The following is a 12667-nucleotide window of genomic DNA, read 5'->3' on the forward strand; positions in this document are numbered from 1 at the left end:
AGCATGTGGTTGGGTGGTTGTACAAGGGACCTACGAAAGGGTTGATTTCATTGTGGCCATTGAAGAATAGTGGTCGGATGGTTGGAAAGGAAGATTGTGCTTACAGGAAGATCAGAAATATTTTTCTTTGTAATTAGTCATGGAGATCTAGATTGGGGCCGAATTTCGTGAAGCTGGGGGAGGGGTGGTAAAGGTTTTGATTTCAGTAAATGAAATGTGAGTAATTGTGACATAAAACCTTTGGGTAATGTTTAGGCAAGGCCTGTAGTGCAACTTTCCAGGGAAGATGATTCTCGGAGACTAATACTTTGATGATCCTGTAGCTGCGTTGAGAAATATTTTGATGATTGATCTTCTTCTATTATTAGGTTGGAAAGTCTCAAATCATAGCATCATATGTGGAGCTTCTTCTGTATCAGTTTATCACCCATTTTGCACTCTTCTTTGATCCTACTTTCGAGTTTTGTCCTTAGATGGATTATAGTCTGCTGGTTTTCTCTACCTTTATAGTCATGGATCTCTTGGGATTTGATGGATTAGTCTAAGTTGGAGGAAGTCATTTAAATTTTGATCCCTAATGCAGTTTTGTTGTTAGATGAAGGGAGAAATCCAAGTATTCAAAAAATTGGGACTCTCCATAATGGTGATGGGGTTAATTTACCACCTTTTTCATGGCTTAGATTTTGATGAGTTCAGTAGGGTCCCTTTCTTTATTTTTATGCACAACAGGACACTACCACTGCTTGATGTTAGAAATTTATTGCCTTTGTTAGTTATTGCAGATCATGCACACTCTTTTACAAATTATTAGTTATACATTTTTCTTAAAAAATGAACAAACAAAGAAAAATAAATTGAAGGGTTTCCAAATAGTTCGTCTTGATGGAATTGCAGCATTATTTATTGGTGTTTGAGAATGCATCTGTTGATCTTGTAGCATGAGTCACTGCTGTCATGCTATGCTGAACTTGCAGATTGCCAATATTACCATCTGATTGGGTGCAATTGGCTGTAAATGCAGGAGGATGTCAAGGTTATGGTCAGAAGGTTTCTTGAATACGTTATTGATAATCATCATGTCAATAGGGAACCAGCAACCATATTACAGGCTTTCCAAATCTCTCTGGTTAGAATCTTTCCACCATCAATTATTTTGTCACTCTCTCACATACTGGATAATAATGTAATTATCTTACTTGTTTAGATAAATGGATGCTTGTATGCTTCTTTTAGGAAAAGAAACAAGGTAGTTGTTTTTGTGTTTTGCTTATATCAAAGTCTGAGTAATTAGAAAGGCTCTCCGGATCTCTTTTTTCCTCTGAAACTCATTGTAGAACTTGTACTGGTGCTTGCAATGTAACAAATCCCTTCTTTTTTCTTTTCTTTTTCTTTGTGCTACACAATACTAGTAATGATGCATGAATCAGAATCAATTAGAGAAATATTACTTCATATTCCGTCTTGCATTTTCCTGGTCTCAAATCTACTAATTATTAAAGACCTTGTTGGAGAATATTATAGGAGTGATTTTAGCCTATAATAGAATATTGATTGGAGTGATTTATGGAATTGATTTTAGAAATCCTTCATCGATGTATTTTCCATATTTATCACTTATAGTCTTTCACCTATAAATAGAGGTGATCATTGTATACAAAGATTAAGAAAGACTATAATAAAGGTGATGTAGCCCTGTGGGTTTTGTGCGTCTTTCCTTGTGTTCTTCATGTTTAATTTCTCTCTTCAATTTTTATTTTTCTTTCAACATGGTATCAAAGCAGGTTTATCATTCCCTACTCTATACTTTACTCGTCTCGGATCTACGGATCAACTCGTTTCGGATCACTTGTCTCGGATCTTCGGATCAACTCGTCTCGGATCTTCGGATCAACTCGTCTCAGATCTCCGGATCAACTCGTCTCGGATCTTTGCAACTCGTCTCGGACTCTCAGCGACCTCATATGAAGTTTCAAGTTGGACACTTGAGTTAAAATCGCCGTGTACCAACTTGAGAGGGAGAGGGAGAGGGAGAGGGAGAGGGAAGGAAGGGGTGGGGTGAGTATTTTAGCCTATAATAGAATATTGATTGGAATGATTTATGGAATTGATTTTAGAAATCCTCCATCGATGTATTTTCCATATTTATCACTTATATTCTTTCACCTATAAATAAAGGTGATCATTGTATACAAAGAGTAAGAGAGACTATAATAAAGGTGATGTAGCCCTGTGGGTTTTGTGCGCCTTTCCTTGTGTTCTTCATGTTTAATTTCTCTCTTCAATTTTTAATTTTCTTTCAACAGACCTACATTGCAATAGAAATGGATTTAGAAGTAAATAGGATGGGCGATAAATTAAGTAGAAATGTTGATTGTTTTAGCAGTTACAGAATTTTGTGTTGCCTAATTTTATGTTGGAGTGTTTTTTTTTTTGATAAGTAAAATTCATTAAAGGCACTCAAAAGGGGAAACGTCCCAAGAGAACAAAAAGCCGCTACTAGCGACCTTATATCTTTAAACTATCAACAAAATCTAAAAGACTATCCAAGGGTATACAATTTCACCCATTAACCCAAAAGACAAAAGATGACAAAATATTGTATTTGAGAGACCAAATAGGAGACCTCTCCCCCTCAAAGGATCTCCTATTTCTCTTGCGCGACAAGCCACTCCAAAGACAAGGGAGTGGCCCTCCAAACATCTCTAACTCGACTTTCCTATACACCCTTTCCAAGCCTCAAGCAAATCAACCGTGGACTCAGGGAACACCCAAGCCACACCAAAGGTAGCCAAGAACATAGCCCAAATGTCCCTCACCATAGGGCAATGAATTAGAAAGTGGTTCACAGATTCCCCCGACTTCTTACACATGCAACACCAGTTCACTACAACCTGACATCTTCTTTTAAGGTTGTCGAGAGTGAGGATACTTCCAAGGGTAGCTGACCATGCAAAGAAAGCCACCTTCAAGGGGGCTTTAGTCTTCCAAATAGCTCTCCAAGGGAAGGAAAGGCCATGGGTCTCCATAAGACTTTGGTAGAAAGATCTAACCTTAAACACCCTCCACCACCTGGTTGTAAATCAGAGCAAGAAAATCTGTAATCTCCAAAAGCTCCCAATCATGCAACTCTTTGCGGAACTGTACATCCCAAGTCACCCTTCCATTATGAAGCCAATAACAATTAGCAACTACAACATGCTTATTAACAGCAATCCTAAAAAGACGAGGAAATCTACAAGCCAGCACAAAGTCCCCACACCATTGATCCTCCCAAAATCTAATGTGCCTCCTACTCCTAACTTTGAACCGGATGCATTTGGAAAACTCATCCCAACCCTTCCGAATTAGTTTCCAAGATCCCATACCCGCGGGAGCACTCACTTCCTTAGAAAGCCACCCTCCATCTCCCTCCCCGAATTGACGAAACAACCTGCCTCCGTAGTTTTGTCCTCTCTCTTCCAAATCTCCATAGCCACTTGCCCAACAAGGCCTTATTGAACATATCCAACCTTCGGATCCCCAAACCTCCCTTTAAAATAGGGATATAGACACTCTCCCAATTCACTAAATGGTATTTGAACTCATCCCCCATGCCATCCCACAATTTTTTTTTTTCTTTCTGAATTGTATCAAGCCTTTGGAGTATTGTCTTGGGCATTGGAAAAAGTGACATAAAATAAGTAGGGAGGTTTGAAAGGGTACATTTCATTGCCGTGATTCTCCCCCTCCTTTTGACAAGTATTGTTTTTTCCAACTCGCCAGCCTCCTTTCAAATCTCTTGACAACCGGTCCCAAACTAAAATCCTCCTCGGCGAGGCACCCAAGGAGAGTCCCAAGTAAGAAATCGGGAAAGAGCCAACCCCACATCCCAGAATACCTGCTAACTCATGGATCTCCTCCACCCCCCTAATTGGGACTAACTCACTCTGCCCAATGTTAATCTTCAATCCGGAAACAACTTGAAATTAAGCCAATACACATCTCAAGTATCTCAACTGATCAACTCTAGAATAAAAAAAAACGATAGTGTCATCCGTAAACAACAAGTGAGAGATTGTGAGCTGATTGGGAAGTCTACCCATAGAGAATCCTTGGATAAAGCCAAGCTCTTCCACCCTCCCCATCAATCTACTAAAGGCCTCCATAACAATGATGAACAAAATGGGGGAAAGAGGATCCCCCTGGCCTAATCCACGAGAACTAGGGAAAAAGCCTTCTGGAGAGCCATTCGCTAAGACAGAAAAGCGTGCTGTCGAAATACAATGATAAATCCATGTCCGCCACCTGTGTCCAAACCCCATCCTCTGCAACATATGCATAAAAAAATCACAACACATGATCGTAGGCCTTCTCGACATCCAATTTGTAGACGACCCGCGGAATGCCACTCCTGCCCTGTTCTCAATAGACTCGCTAGCATCAATCACATCCTAATCCACAAATCTGCCTCCCCATAAGCTTTTCAACACCCTATCTGTGGATGTATCCAACTTGAACTTTTGTAAACACACCACATGCGCCTCCCATTTTCTCAACAAGGCCTCCACCTTCCTTTTGTTCGGGTCGTTCAATCCTCGAACATTCCAAGACACGATTTTGAGCTTCATAGACATAACAGGAAACTCCAAATAACATGATCATAAGCTTGCAGAGAACTCAAGGAACGCCACTACACATCCTAGAATCTACACACTCGCTAGCAGTATGAATGGAATCTAGAATCTGCTAACCACCATTGAACGCATTCTGAGACTGTGAAATAACTCCATCCAAAGCACCGAGAAAAGAATAAACTGATCAGTTTAATGGTATATCCAGATCATAAATACTTTGCAATATAAATAAATAGAAAAAAATGTATCACAAATGTTCTCTTGTAAGAATTGAAATCTTAAAAGGAAAAGACTGTGGAGGAGGGTGATTGCGTGCAGGTTTGGGGAAGCGCGTGGAGGTTGGTGCTCCTTTGAGGTGAGAGCTCCAAGTGGAGTTGGGGTTTGGAAATTCATCCGTAAGGGGTGGAATGAATTTTCCAAACACGTCAGATTTTGAGTGAGGATGCTGGGTGTATTCGCTATTGGGAGGACACTTGGTGTGGTGATCGCCCTCTCGCTCTCATCTTCCCTAGACTTTTTCGAATTCCTACAGATAGACATGCCTTGGTGGTCAACCACTATCGACTTGATAGTGGGTGTACGGTTTAGGATGTTTGTTTTTTTGAGGCATTTTCAAGTTTGGAAGGTTGAGGATGTCATTGGTTTTTTAGAGTTGCTTTATAGCCAGGACATTGTAGGGGAGGTTTTTGACTTTTGTGTTTGGGTTCCTTCTCCTCAGGGTCACTTTGACGTTCGGTCTTTTTATAGGTGTCTTTCAGATGTTTCGGGTTCACCCTTCTGTGGAAGGCTATTTGGCGTTTGAAGGTCCTTCTCAAAGTGGCTTTCTTTGTGTGAACCTCCGTCTTGGGGAAGATTTTGACTCAGGATAACCTTATGAGGAGAAATCAGATTGTGGTCAATTGGTGTTACATGTGCAAGAATGACGGGGAAACGGTTTTGCGTTGTCCTATGGCTCGAGATTGCTGGATTTTGATGTTGGGTTTGTTTGGGGTTTAGTTGGTTATGCCCATATCTTCTAGAGATTTGGTTGAAGCTTGGAGAGGTTGTACAGTGGGGGCCCAAGTTCGTGATTTTTGGAGGGTTACACTTTTTAGTGTCTGGTGGTGCTTATGTCTTGAAAGAAATAGGAGATCCTTCGAAAGAAAGGAGAATCCTATTGGGACGATGAAGTTCTCCAATTAGTACTTTTTTTTTTTGTTTGGTTCTAGGGAGAAATTGTAATACCTTGGAGGAGCTTGTAGATTTTTTGGAGTCTTTGAAGGTTTAGAGGTCCTATTTGGCCATGTGTAGGTTTTGAGGGATGTGCTTCCCTTTTGAACGCTTCTTATACAATCCTTACTGATAAAAAAAAAAAAAAAAAGAAAAAAAAAAAAAGAATTGAAATCTTAATTGTAAAAGAAATCTCTTCATTGCAAAATTTATAAGGACATTTCTCTTATTCTGGCACTATGGAACTACTGCAAAATGCATGTATATGAGAAATTTCTTTGTTGTCCCTTCTCTCTGGCCACTCTATCATTTTCATGGCATCCATGGTTTTTCCCCTTCTCTTTCTGAATATAACTGCAATCTAAATTGTTAGAACGGAGCAGATAGAACATATATGTCCAATTAATTATGGGAAGAGACTAAACACCTTTGAAGATGGTGGCGGTTATCTTGGTGCTGGTGGGTGGGTGTGGATATTTAATATTTACATAGCATCTGGCCACTCTTGTCTGCTTGCATGATCCCAGTGTTGTTAAAGGCGCGCCTAGGCTCACGGCGCAGAGCACCTGTTGTCATCCCAGGCTCAGTGATGTTTACTAGGCGCGCGCCTCGGTTGCGCCTCGTCCTATTTGTCAGGCGCGCCTCACTTATTTTCCTTTAAAAAAATGATTATTCTATTTCTTAAGCCAAAAAGGGTACTTTTGGCACCTTAATAAACTAATAAGAAAGCCTAAGCTTATGAGAGAAGGAACTTTTGTTCAAAAGAATAAACAAATAAGAAAGCTCACGAGTCAAAGTGTCAACCGAGCATAGAAATAGTGAGACTGTGAGACCAACAACGAAGCCCTAGTTGTAGAAATGAACAATGAAGCCATGTCAATCCTTTCTTCTTCTTCTCTCTCGTCTCCTCTACTCTCCCCTCTCATCTTTGCTTATTTCTTTCTCTTCGTCTAGTTCTCTTCTCTCTCTATCTTTTTCTTTTTCTTGGGCTCCGTTTTTTCTCCTTTTTCTTCACACACTCTCTCTCTCTTCATCTACTTCTTTTGTCTCTACGTCTTTTTGATTGAGCTCTGTTTTTTTTTATCTTTCCTTGTTAACAGTTATTTTTGTTTTGTTAGTAGATTTATTTCTTTTTGTGTTCTGTTTTTCCTTTCAAAAAAACAAATTCTATTTTGCCTTTCAAGAAAACAAATTTGTGCTGTATTTTATGGTTCTTGAATGCTTATATAGTTGATGGATTTACTTTTTTATATTTAATATTAATTTTTAGAATATGGATACGACTTACGAGATATGAATGCTTTTATGGTAGTTTAAAATTTCAGTTGTGTATTCACTCAGGCACGCGCCTCGCTGTGCGCCTCGTGCCTAGGCTCCAAAGGTCCTTTAGCGCAGTGGTGCGCCTTGAGCCTTTAATAACACTCCGTATGTTTATGTTCTTAAATGTCTTGCTTTTCTCATTATTTATTGTACTGGTGTACTGTGCTTGTTTCAGTGTTGGATCGGAGCTTCCTTGCTAAAATACAAAATTGATAGGAAGCAATCGCTTGCGCTAGCACAGCATCATTTGAATTTTGGCTGCAAAGAAGAGGAGGCAAAAAACGTTTACTCAAAGTTGCGGTTGTTAAAGAAAATGTTCTTACATCATTCTGAGAACCTTAAGGATTCGGATTCAGAAGCTGAAGATATCACAAAGGAGCCGCTGAATGCACAGGTATCACAATCGGTGGCATCTTTTATTCAAGATGTAAAATTGGAAGTTGGAGATGGATCACAAATCCAGGAGGTTGTTGATGAACAGGTCTTTCCACAGCAGGAGCAGGCGCCAATACATAAAGTGGCAGAGAAAGAGATCTCAAGAAGTTTGAAACGAGTACAGAAAAAATGTGACAAACGGATGGCAAAGCTCCTGCAAAAGCATGACGAGGAACTTCAAGAGTTCAATAGAGAATGGGAGGAAAGGAGGGTACAGCTGGAGGAGCGGCACAGGTTGGAGTATGCTCTTGTTCGCTCTATACACACAAATCATTCAGTGAGAATCAGTAAACTTAAGACATTGGATAATGAGTTTGCAAAGAAGCTGGAAGAACACAAAAGCCAGAAGGACATACGCCTGAAAGATCTCAAGTCAAATCAGTTGGCCGAAATGAATGAAGAGAGTCAGAAAGCAGCTCATTGGTTAGACGAAGTTAAGTCCTTGGCGCAGGTTGAATTATTAGGTAAGCTGGCTTTGCATGGATCCTAAATTTTACTCAGGTCATGAAAACATATATATATATATATATATATATATATATATATATACCCTATAAAAGGGTATTCAATTTTTATTTTTTATATACATTTTAAAATAATTTCTTGTTTTAAACAATTTTTAAATTTTAATTTAAATCAATTTTACACTCTATATTATGGATTTGTTTATTAAAAAATCAACTTTAATTATTTACCATACCTTGAAAAAAATGGTAACTTCTTGCAACGTAATTTTCAAAGGCATCAATAATTAAAATATCTCTCTACTCTTATATTCAAAAGAGATGCCTATTGTGAAGGGTTATCTGCTGCTTATATATACCTAAGAGTCATATGATCTCAGGAAAAAAACTCTTTCATGTTATCTTCTTCTCTGCAAAAACCTTTTTTTATTTTCAGGCCTACGTCGTAAGTGCACTATACTTTTTAAATATATATATGTATATATAGGTTACAATTTTTTTTTTTTTTTTCCTAAATGAAGAAATTTTTTTATAAATATTAAACAAAATCGTACAAAGCAAAAAGTGAGGCAACCACCTCACTGAAACAACACCAGGAAAATAGAGCCAAACCCCTATTCCCTAAATTAACTAATCACATCTTGAAGACACAGTCCAGCAACATCTAAAACATCCCACACAATGCGCTTGACAAGAATGGAGGGAGATCTCGAAGTATCTCTGTGAGGCCTGCCATTCCTCTCATTCCACAGATAGTACATAGTTGCTGAAAAAACCATCTTTGATATCTTGTTCCTCACAGACTGCACTTTGAATAGCTGTGCCAAAGCAGCAGCAAAATCCCCACAAGTTGTCTTCTGAACCCTCCAACTAAACATACCATCCAATTCACACCACACCTGCCAAGAGAAACTACATTCCACAAACACATGATCAACCAACTCCTCATTTTTATAACACAAACAACATCTAGAAGCTAGAGAAATTCCCCTCTTCTGCAAATTATCACCAGTGAGGACTGCATTTTGTAGGATTAAGGCACAATACACTGACCATCTAGGCCTACCACCATTCCAGACCAGAAAATACCAAGGTACAGCTGGTTTAGAAGTTCTGCAAGCCTCCCAGGCAGCTTTAAAAGTAAAACCCTTATGCTGCCACAAAATCTGATCACACCCTCCATAAATTCTGAACCGTTATGTGAAATTTTGAACCTCCAAAGGTACTTCAATAAAATGCCACTGATTCTGAACAATACAAGTGCTTAAGTCACTCTGCTTGTTAGTAGAAATACTTCTCAAAGTCCTAAAACTGAAATTTTCTGACAGAAAATGTCCATCACACCATGGATCCAAAAACAACTTCAGCTTCTGTCCATTGCCTATACAAAATTTGCAATTGTTTTTCAGTATATCCCTAACTGAAATTATGCTTTTCCAAATGGCAGAATGAGCCTCTCTAGGCACCACCAACCAGAAATTTGAATGCTTGATATAACATTGCCTGTACCAAGCAACCCACAGCCTGTCCTTAGATAAAAGAAGATCCCAAGCCAAGGCACATTTGGCTGCCTTATCAATATCCACAAGTTTCCTTAATCCCATACCTCCCTCTAATTTTGGAGCAGTGATTTTCTTCCAACATAACCCATGCAGCTTCACAGTGCTATCCTCATGCCCCCAAGCAAAATTCTTCATCCTTCTCTCAATTACATTAATGACAGCTGCTGGTAAAGTGAAAACTGAAGCCCAGTAATGCACCATTGGGGTGACAGCAGACCTTAATAACTCAACCCTACCTACCATAGAGAGATTCAATCCAGCCCATCTAGAAGTGGCTGCCATCAGTTTATCTAACAGAGGCTTACAGTCAAGTCTCTTCAATCCTTTATCAGATATAGGTAACCCTAAGTAAGTAAAAGGAAGAGTGCCCTGCTTGCAACCAAGAATTCTCAAAATATTAGCTTTCCTTAGGAAAGAAGAAGAAAAACTTCTGACTTATCCTTAGTCACAGACAAACCAGAAGAATCCTCAAAATTCTGCATGATTCTTCTAAGAGTGAACACAGAAGCCATGTTAGGCCTTACCACCAGAAGCAAATCATCAGCAAAAAATTGGTGAGAAACCATAAGATTTGCTCTCCTAGCTGCATTGGATACAACCAAATTCCCTCTTCTGCACTCATACTCAAACATTGAGGAGATATATTCTGTAATTAGGGTAAACAGCAAAGGGGGCAGGGGGCATCCTTGTCTAATTCCTCTAGTTGGTTGAAAGAAACCACAAGGGCTTCCATTGACAAGAATAGAGAACCAAACAGATGAAATACAGGCCTGAATCCAACCAGTCCACCTATTACCAAAACCAAGCATCTGTAAAAGGCTTAACAGAAAATCCCAACTAACTGAATCATATGCCTTTCTGAGGTCCACCTTCCAGGCTAATGTAGGTTTAGTATGCTTGGCACCAAAACCCCTCAATAACTCACTAGCTAAGATCAAATTATCTTGAATTTTCCTACCCCCAACAAAAGCATTCTGCTCCTTGCCCACAATTTTGTCCAAAACTAATCCTAGCCTGTCAGCCAAGATTTTGGTGATAATCTTGTATAACACATTACATAGGGAAATAGGTCTGAATTTCCCTACCTTGGTAGCCTCCTTAACCTTGGGAACGAAATGAAGGTACTATTCAACCCTTTACCTAGGATAGGATGGTTGAAGAACTGCAGCACTGCATCTGTAACCTCAACTCCTATGATATCCCAATAATCTCTGAAAAATCTAACTGTGAAACCATCTGGAACAGGGGCTTTATCCATCCCCAAACTGAAAAGAACCCCTTTAACTTCCTCCCTAGTAACTGGAACTTCAAGGGCTGCAGCATCTTACAGTTGAGTCTTCCTTAAATAAAATGCCGAGGGAGTGCTGGTTTGACCCTTGGAAGAAAACAAATCAATGTAATAGTGAAGCAACAAATCATTAATCCCATTTGCATCATGAATCATGTTGCCAGCATTGTCTTCCAGCCCTGTAATATTATTATGAACCCTTCAAGCCTTAATTTTCTGATAAAAAAATTTGGAACATCTATCCTGCTCTTTAGTCCACTTCGGTCTAGATTTTTGAGACAATAGGATTTCTTCATTTGATAAAGTAATTTCATACCCTTGTCTAGCATCAGCCTCCCTCTGGATACTGTCCTCACATAGTTCAATTTGACTGTCTTCAAGCTTAATCTTTTGCTGCTATGAGATGTTCAAAAACAGAAACTATCTCTGTATATAACTTTTATTCAATATACTGTAATTATTACATGAAACTATCTCTATCTTTTTATGTATATATATTTTCGTCCAAGTCATTGTTTCGTTGCTTCGCGATAAGTTGACAACACTGCCAACAGTATTGTGCGGGTGTTCAATAATGATGAAGCAGATTAAGACTTTCACGGACATGACATAGCGATTGTTAGTTAAAGTTATTATATATAGGAGTCATTTGATTTTTTGTGTATTGTTTTCTGCGATAATATCCATATTTTAATTAAGAATTAGAGTTAGAATCAAATATTAACACCTCTTTAAATTCTTGAAAAGGTGTCTATTTAACTACTAACACCTTTTTGAAAGAAAAAAAAAAGTAAAAAAAAAATAAAAAAAAGACTCAAGACATAAGTTACTGCAATTTTTGTTAAAGACATACCACAAAGTTTGTTAAGTGTCTAATTATTGTTGTATCGATATTCAATTTATTGTAAGAATTTTTAAAGGTCTCTCTTCACTTTTTCTTTTTTTAATTTGTTGAATCTTTTGAGACATTATTATTATATATTATCACTTTTCTATTCTTTTTCAAGAGTTGCGTTGAAATGAAATTTTCTTCTCTTTTTCAAGAGTTGCGTCCAAATGAAACACCTATTCAATTATTATTGTTATTATTTGTATTTGTATTTTAAATAAATTTATGAAGAGTTGTGTCAGAGAGGTGTTTGCAAGTCGAAGCATATATACGATTAAAATTATATGATTACACCTTATAAATTCACACCTCTTTACTAAGACACCTTTTCATTACATGCATCTATAAATACCGAGAGTCATTCAATAGATGTTTTTAAAACTCCTTGGTTTCAAGGTTTTTGCCTCCTTCTACTTACTCTCCGTATTAGAAAAATATTTCAATAGCCTGGGCTTTCCCACGCACAACATTGCAAAGAGCTTCTTCTACATTCCTTTTGCCCCTTTCCATCTGTATTAAATATTTTTCTTACTTCGATAATGAATGACCAGACAAGATGGGATAGAGTTCAATGTGAATGGAGAGAGCAATTTCTTCTTCTTCTTTTATTTTTATTTTTAATAGAGAGCAATTTCCCAGGAGTATCTAGGGGGAGTCAATTCCGTCAACTGAAAAATAGAGTTTCAATAACTTGTAACCTCTGACAAGTGCCGACCGAATTTAAGGATGTAATATTTCATAAGTATTGATTTTCTAAATTACACTTTTTATTTTTCTTTTCAATTTCCTTTACTTGTGTTAGATTTGGCTTTTTTTGAGGCCTTTCAAAAGATGAGTTCAGTCCTTAGTACCGTACCAATAAAGAAATAGACAAGGAAACTGATCTC

General features: G+C 38.2%; 1 protein-coding gene across 8 annotated transcripts in view; it reads left to right on the top strand.

Annotated features, from left to right (window-relative positions):
• The window catches only part of LOC132306187 (helicase protein MOM1-like), a 99890-nt gene that overhangs the window by 70338 nt on the left and 16885 nt on the right, over nucleotides 1-12667 (top strand). For 7 of the 8 annotated variants that reach the window (XM_059803483.1, XM_059803477.1, XM_059803481.1 and 4 more), the window contains 2 exons: nucleotides 1022-1126; nucleotides 7318-8041. In XM_059803483.1, coding sequence (XP_059659466.1) covers nucleotides 1022-1126; nucleotides 7318-8041 — 829 coding nt within the window. The remainder of the gene's footprint in view (nucleotides 1-1021; nucleotides 1127-7317; nucleotides 8042-12667) is intronic. The other variant, XM_059803480.1, reaches the window with a different exon arrangement.

Source organism: Cornus florida, unplaced genomic scaffold (assembly GCF_030987335.1).
Source record: "Cornus florida cultivar Cherokee Brave unplaced genomic scaffold, ASM3098733v1 CherokeeBrave_3.0.0_Hap2_Chr05, whole genome shotgun sequence".
Classification (NCBI taxonomy): Eukaryota; Viridiplantae; Streptophyta; class Magnoliopsida; order Cornales; family Cornaceae; genus Cornus; species Cornus florida.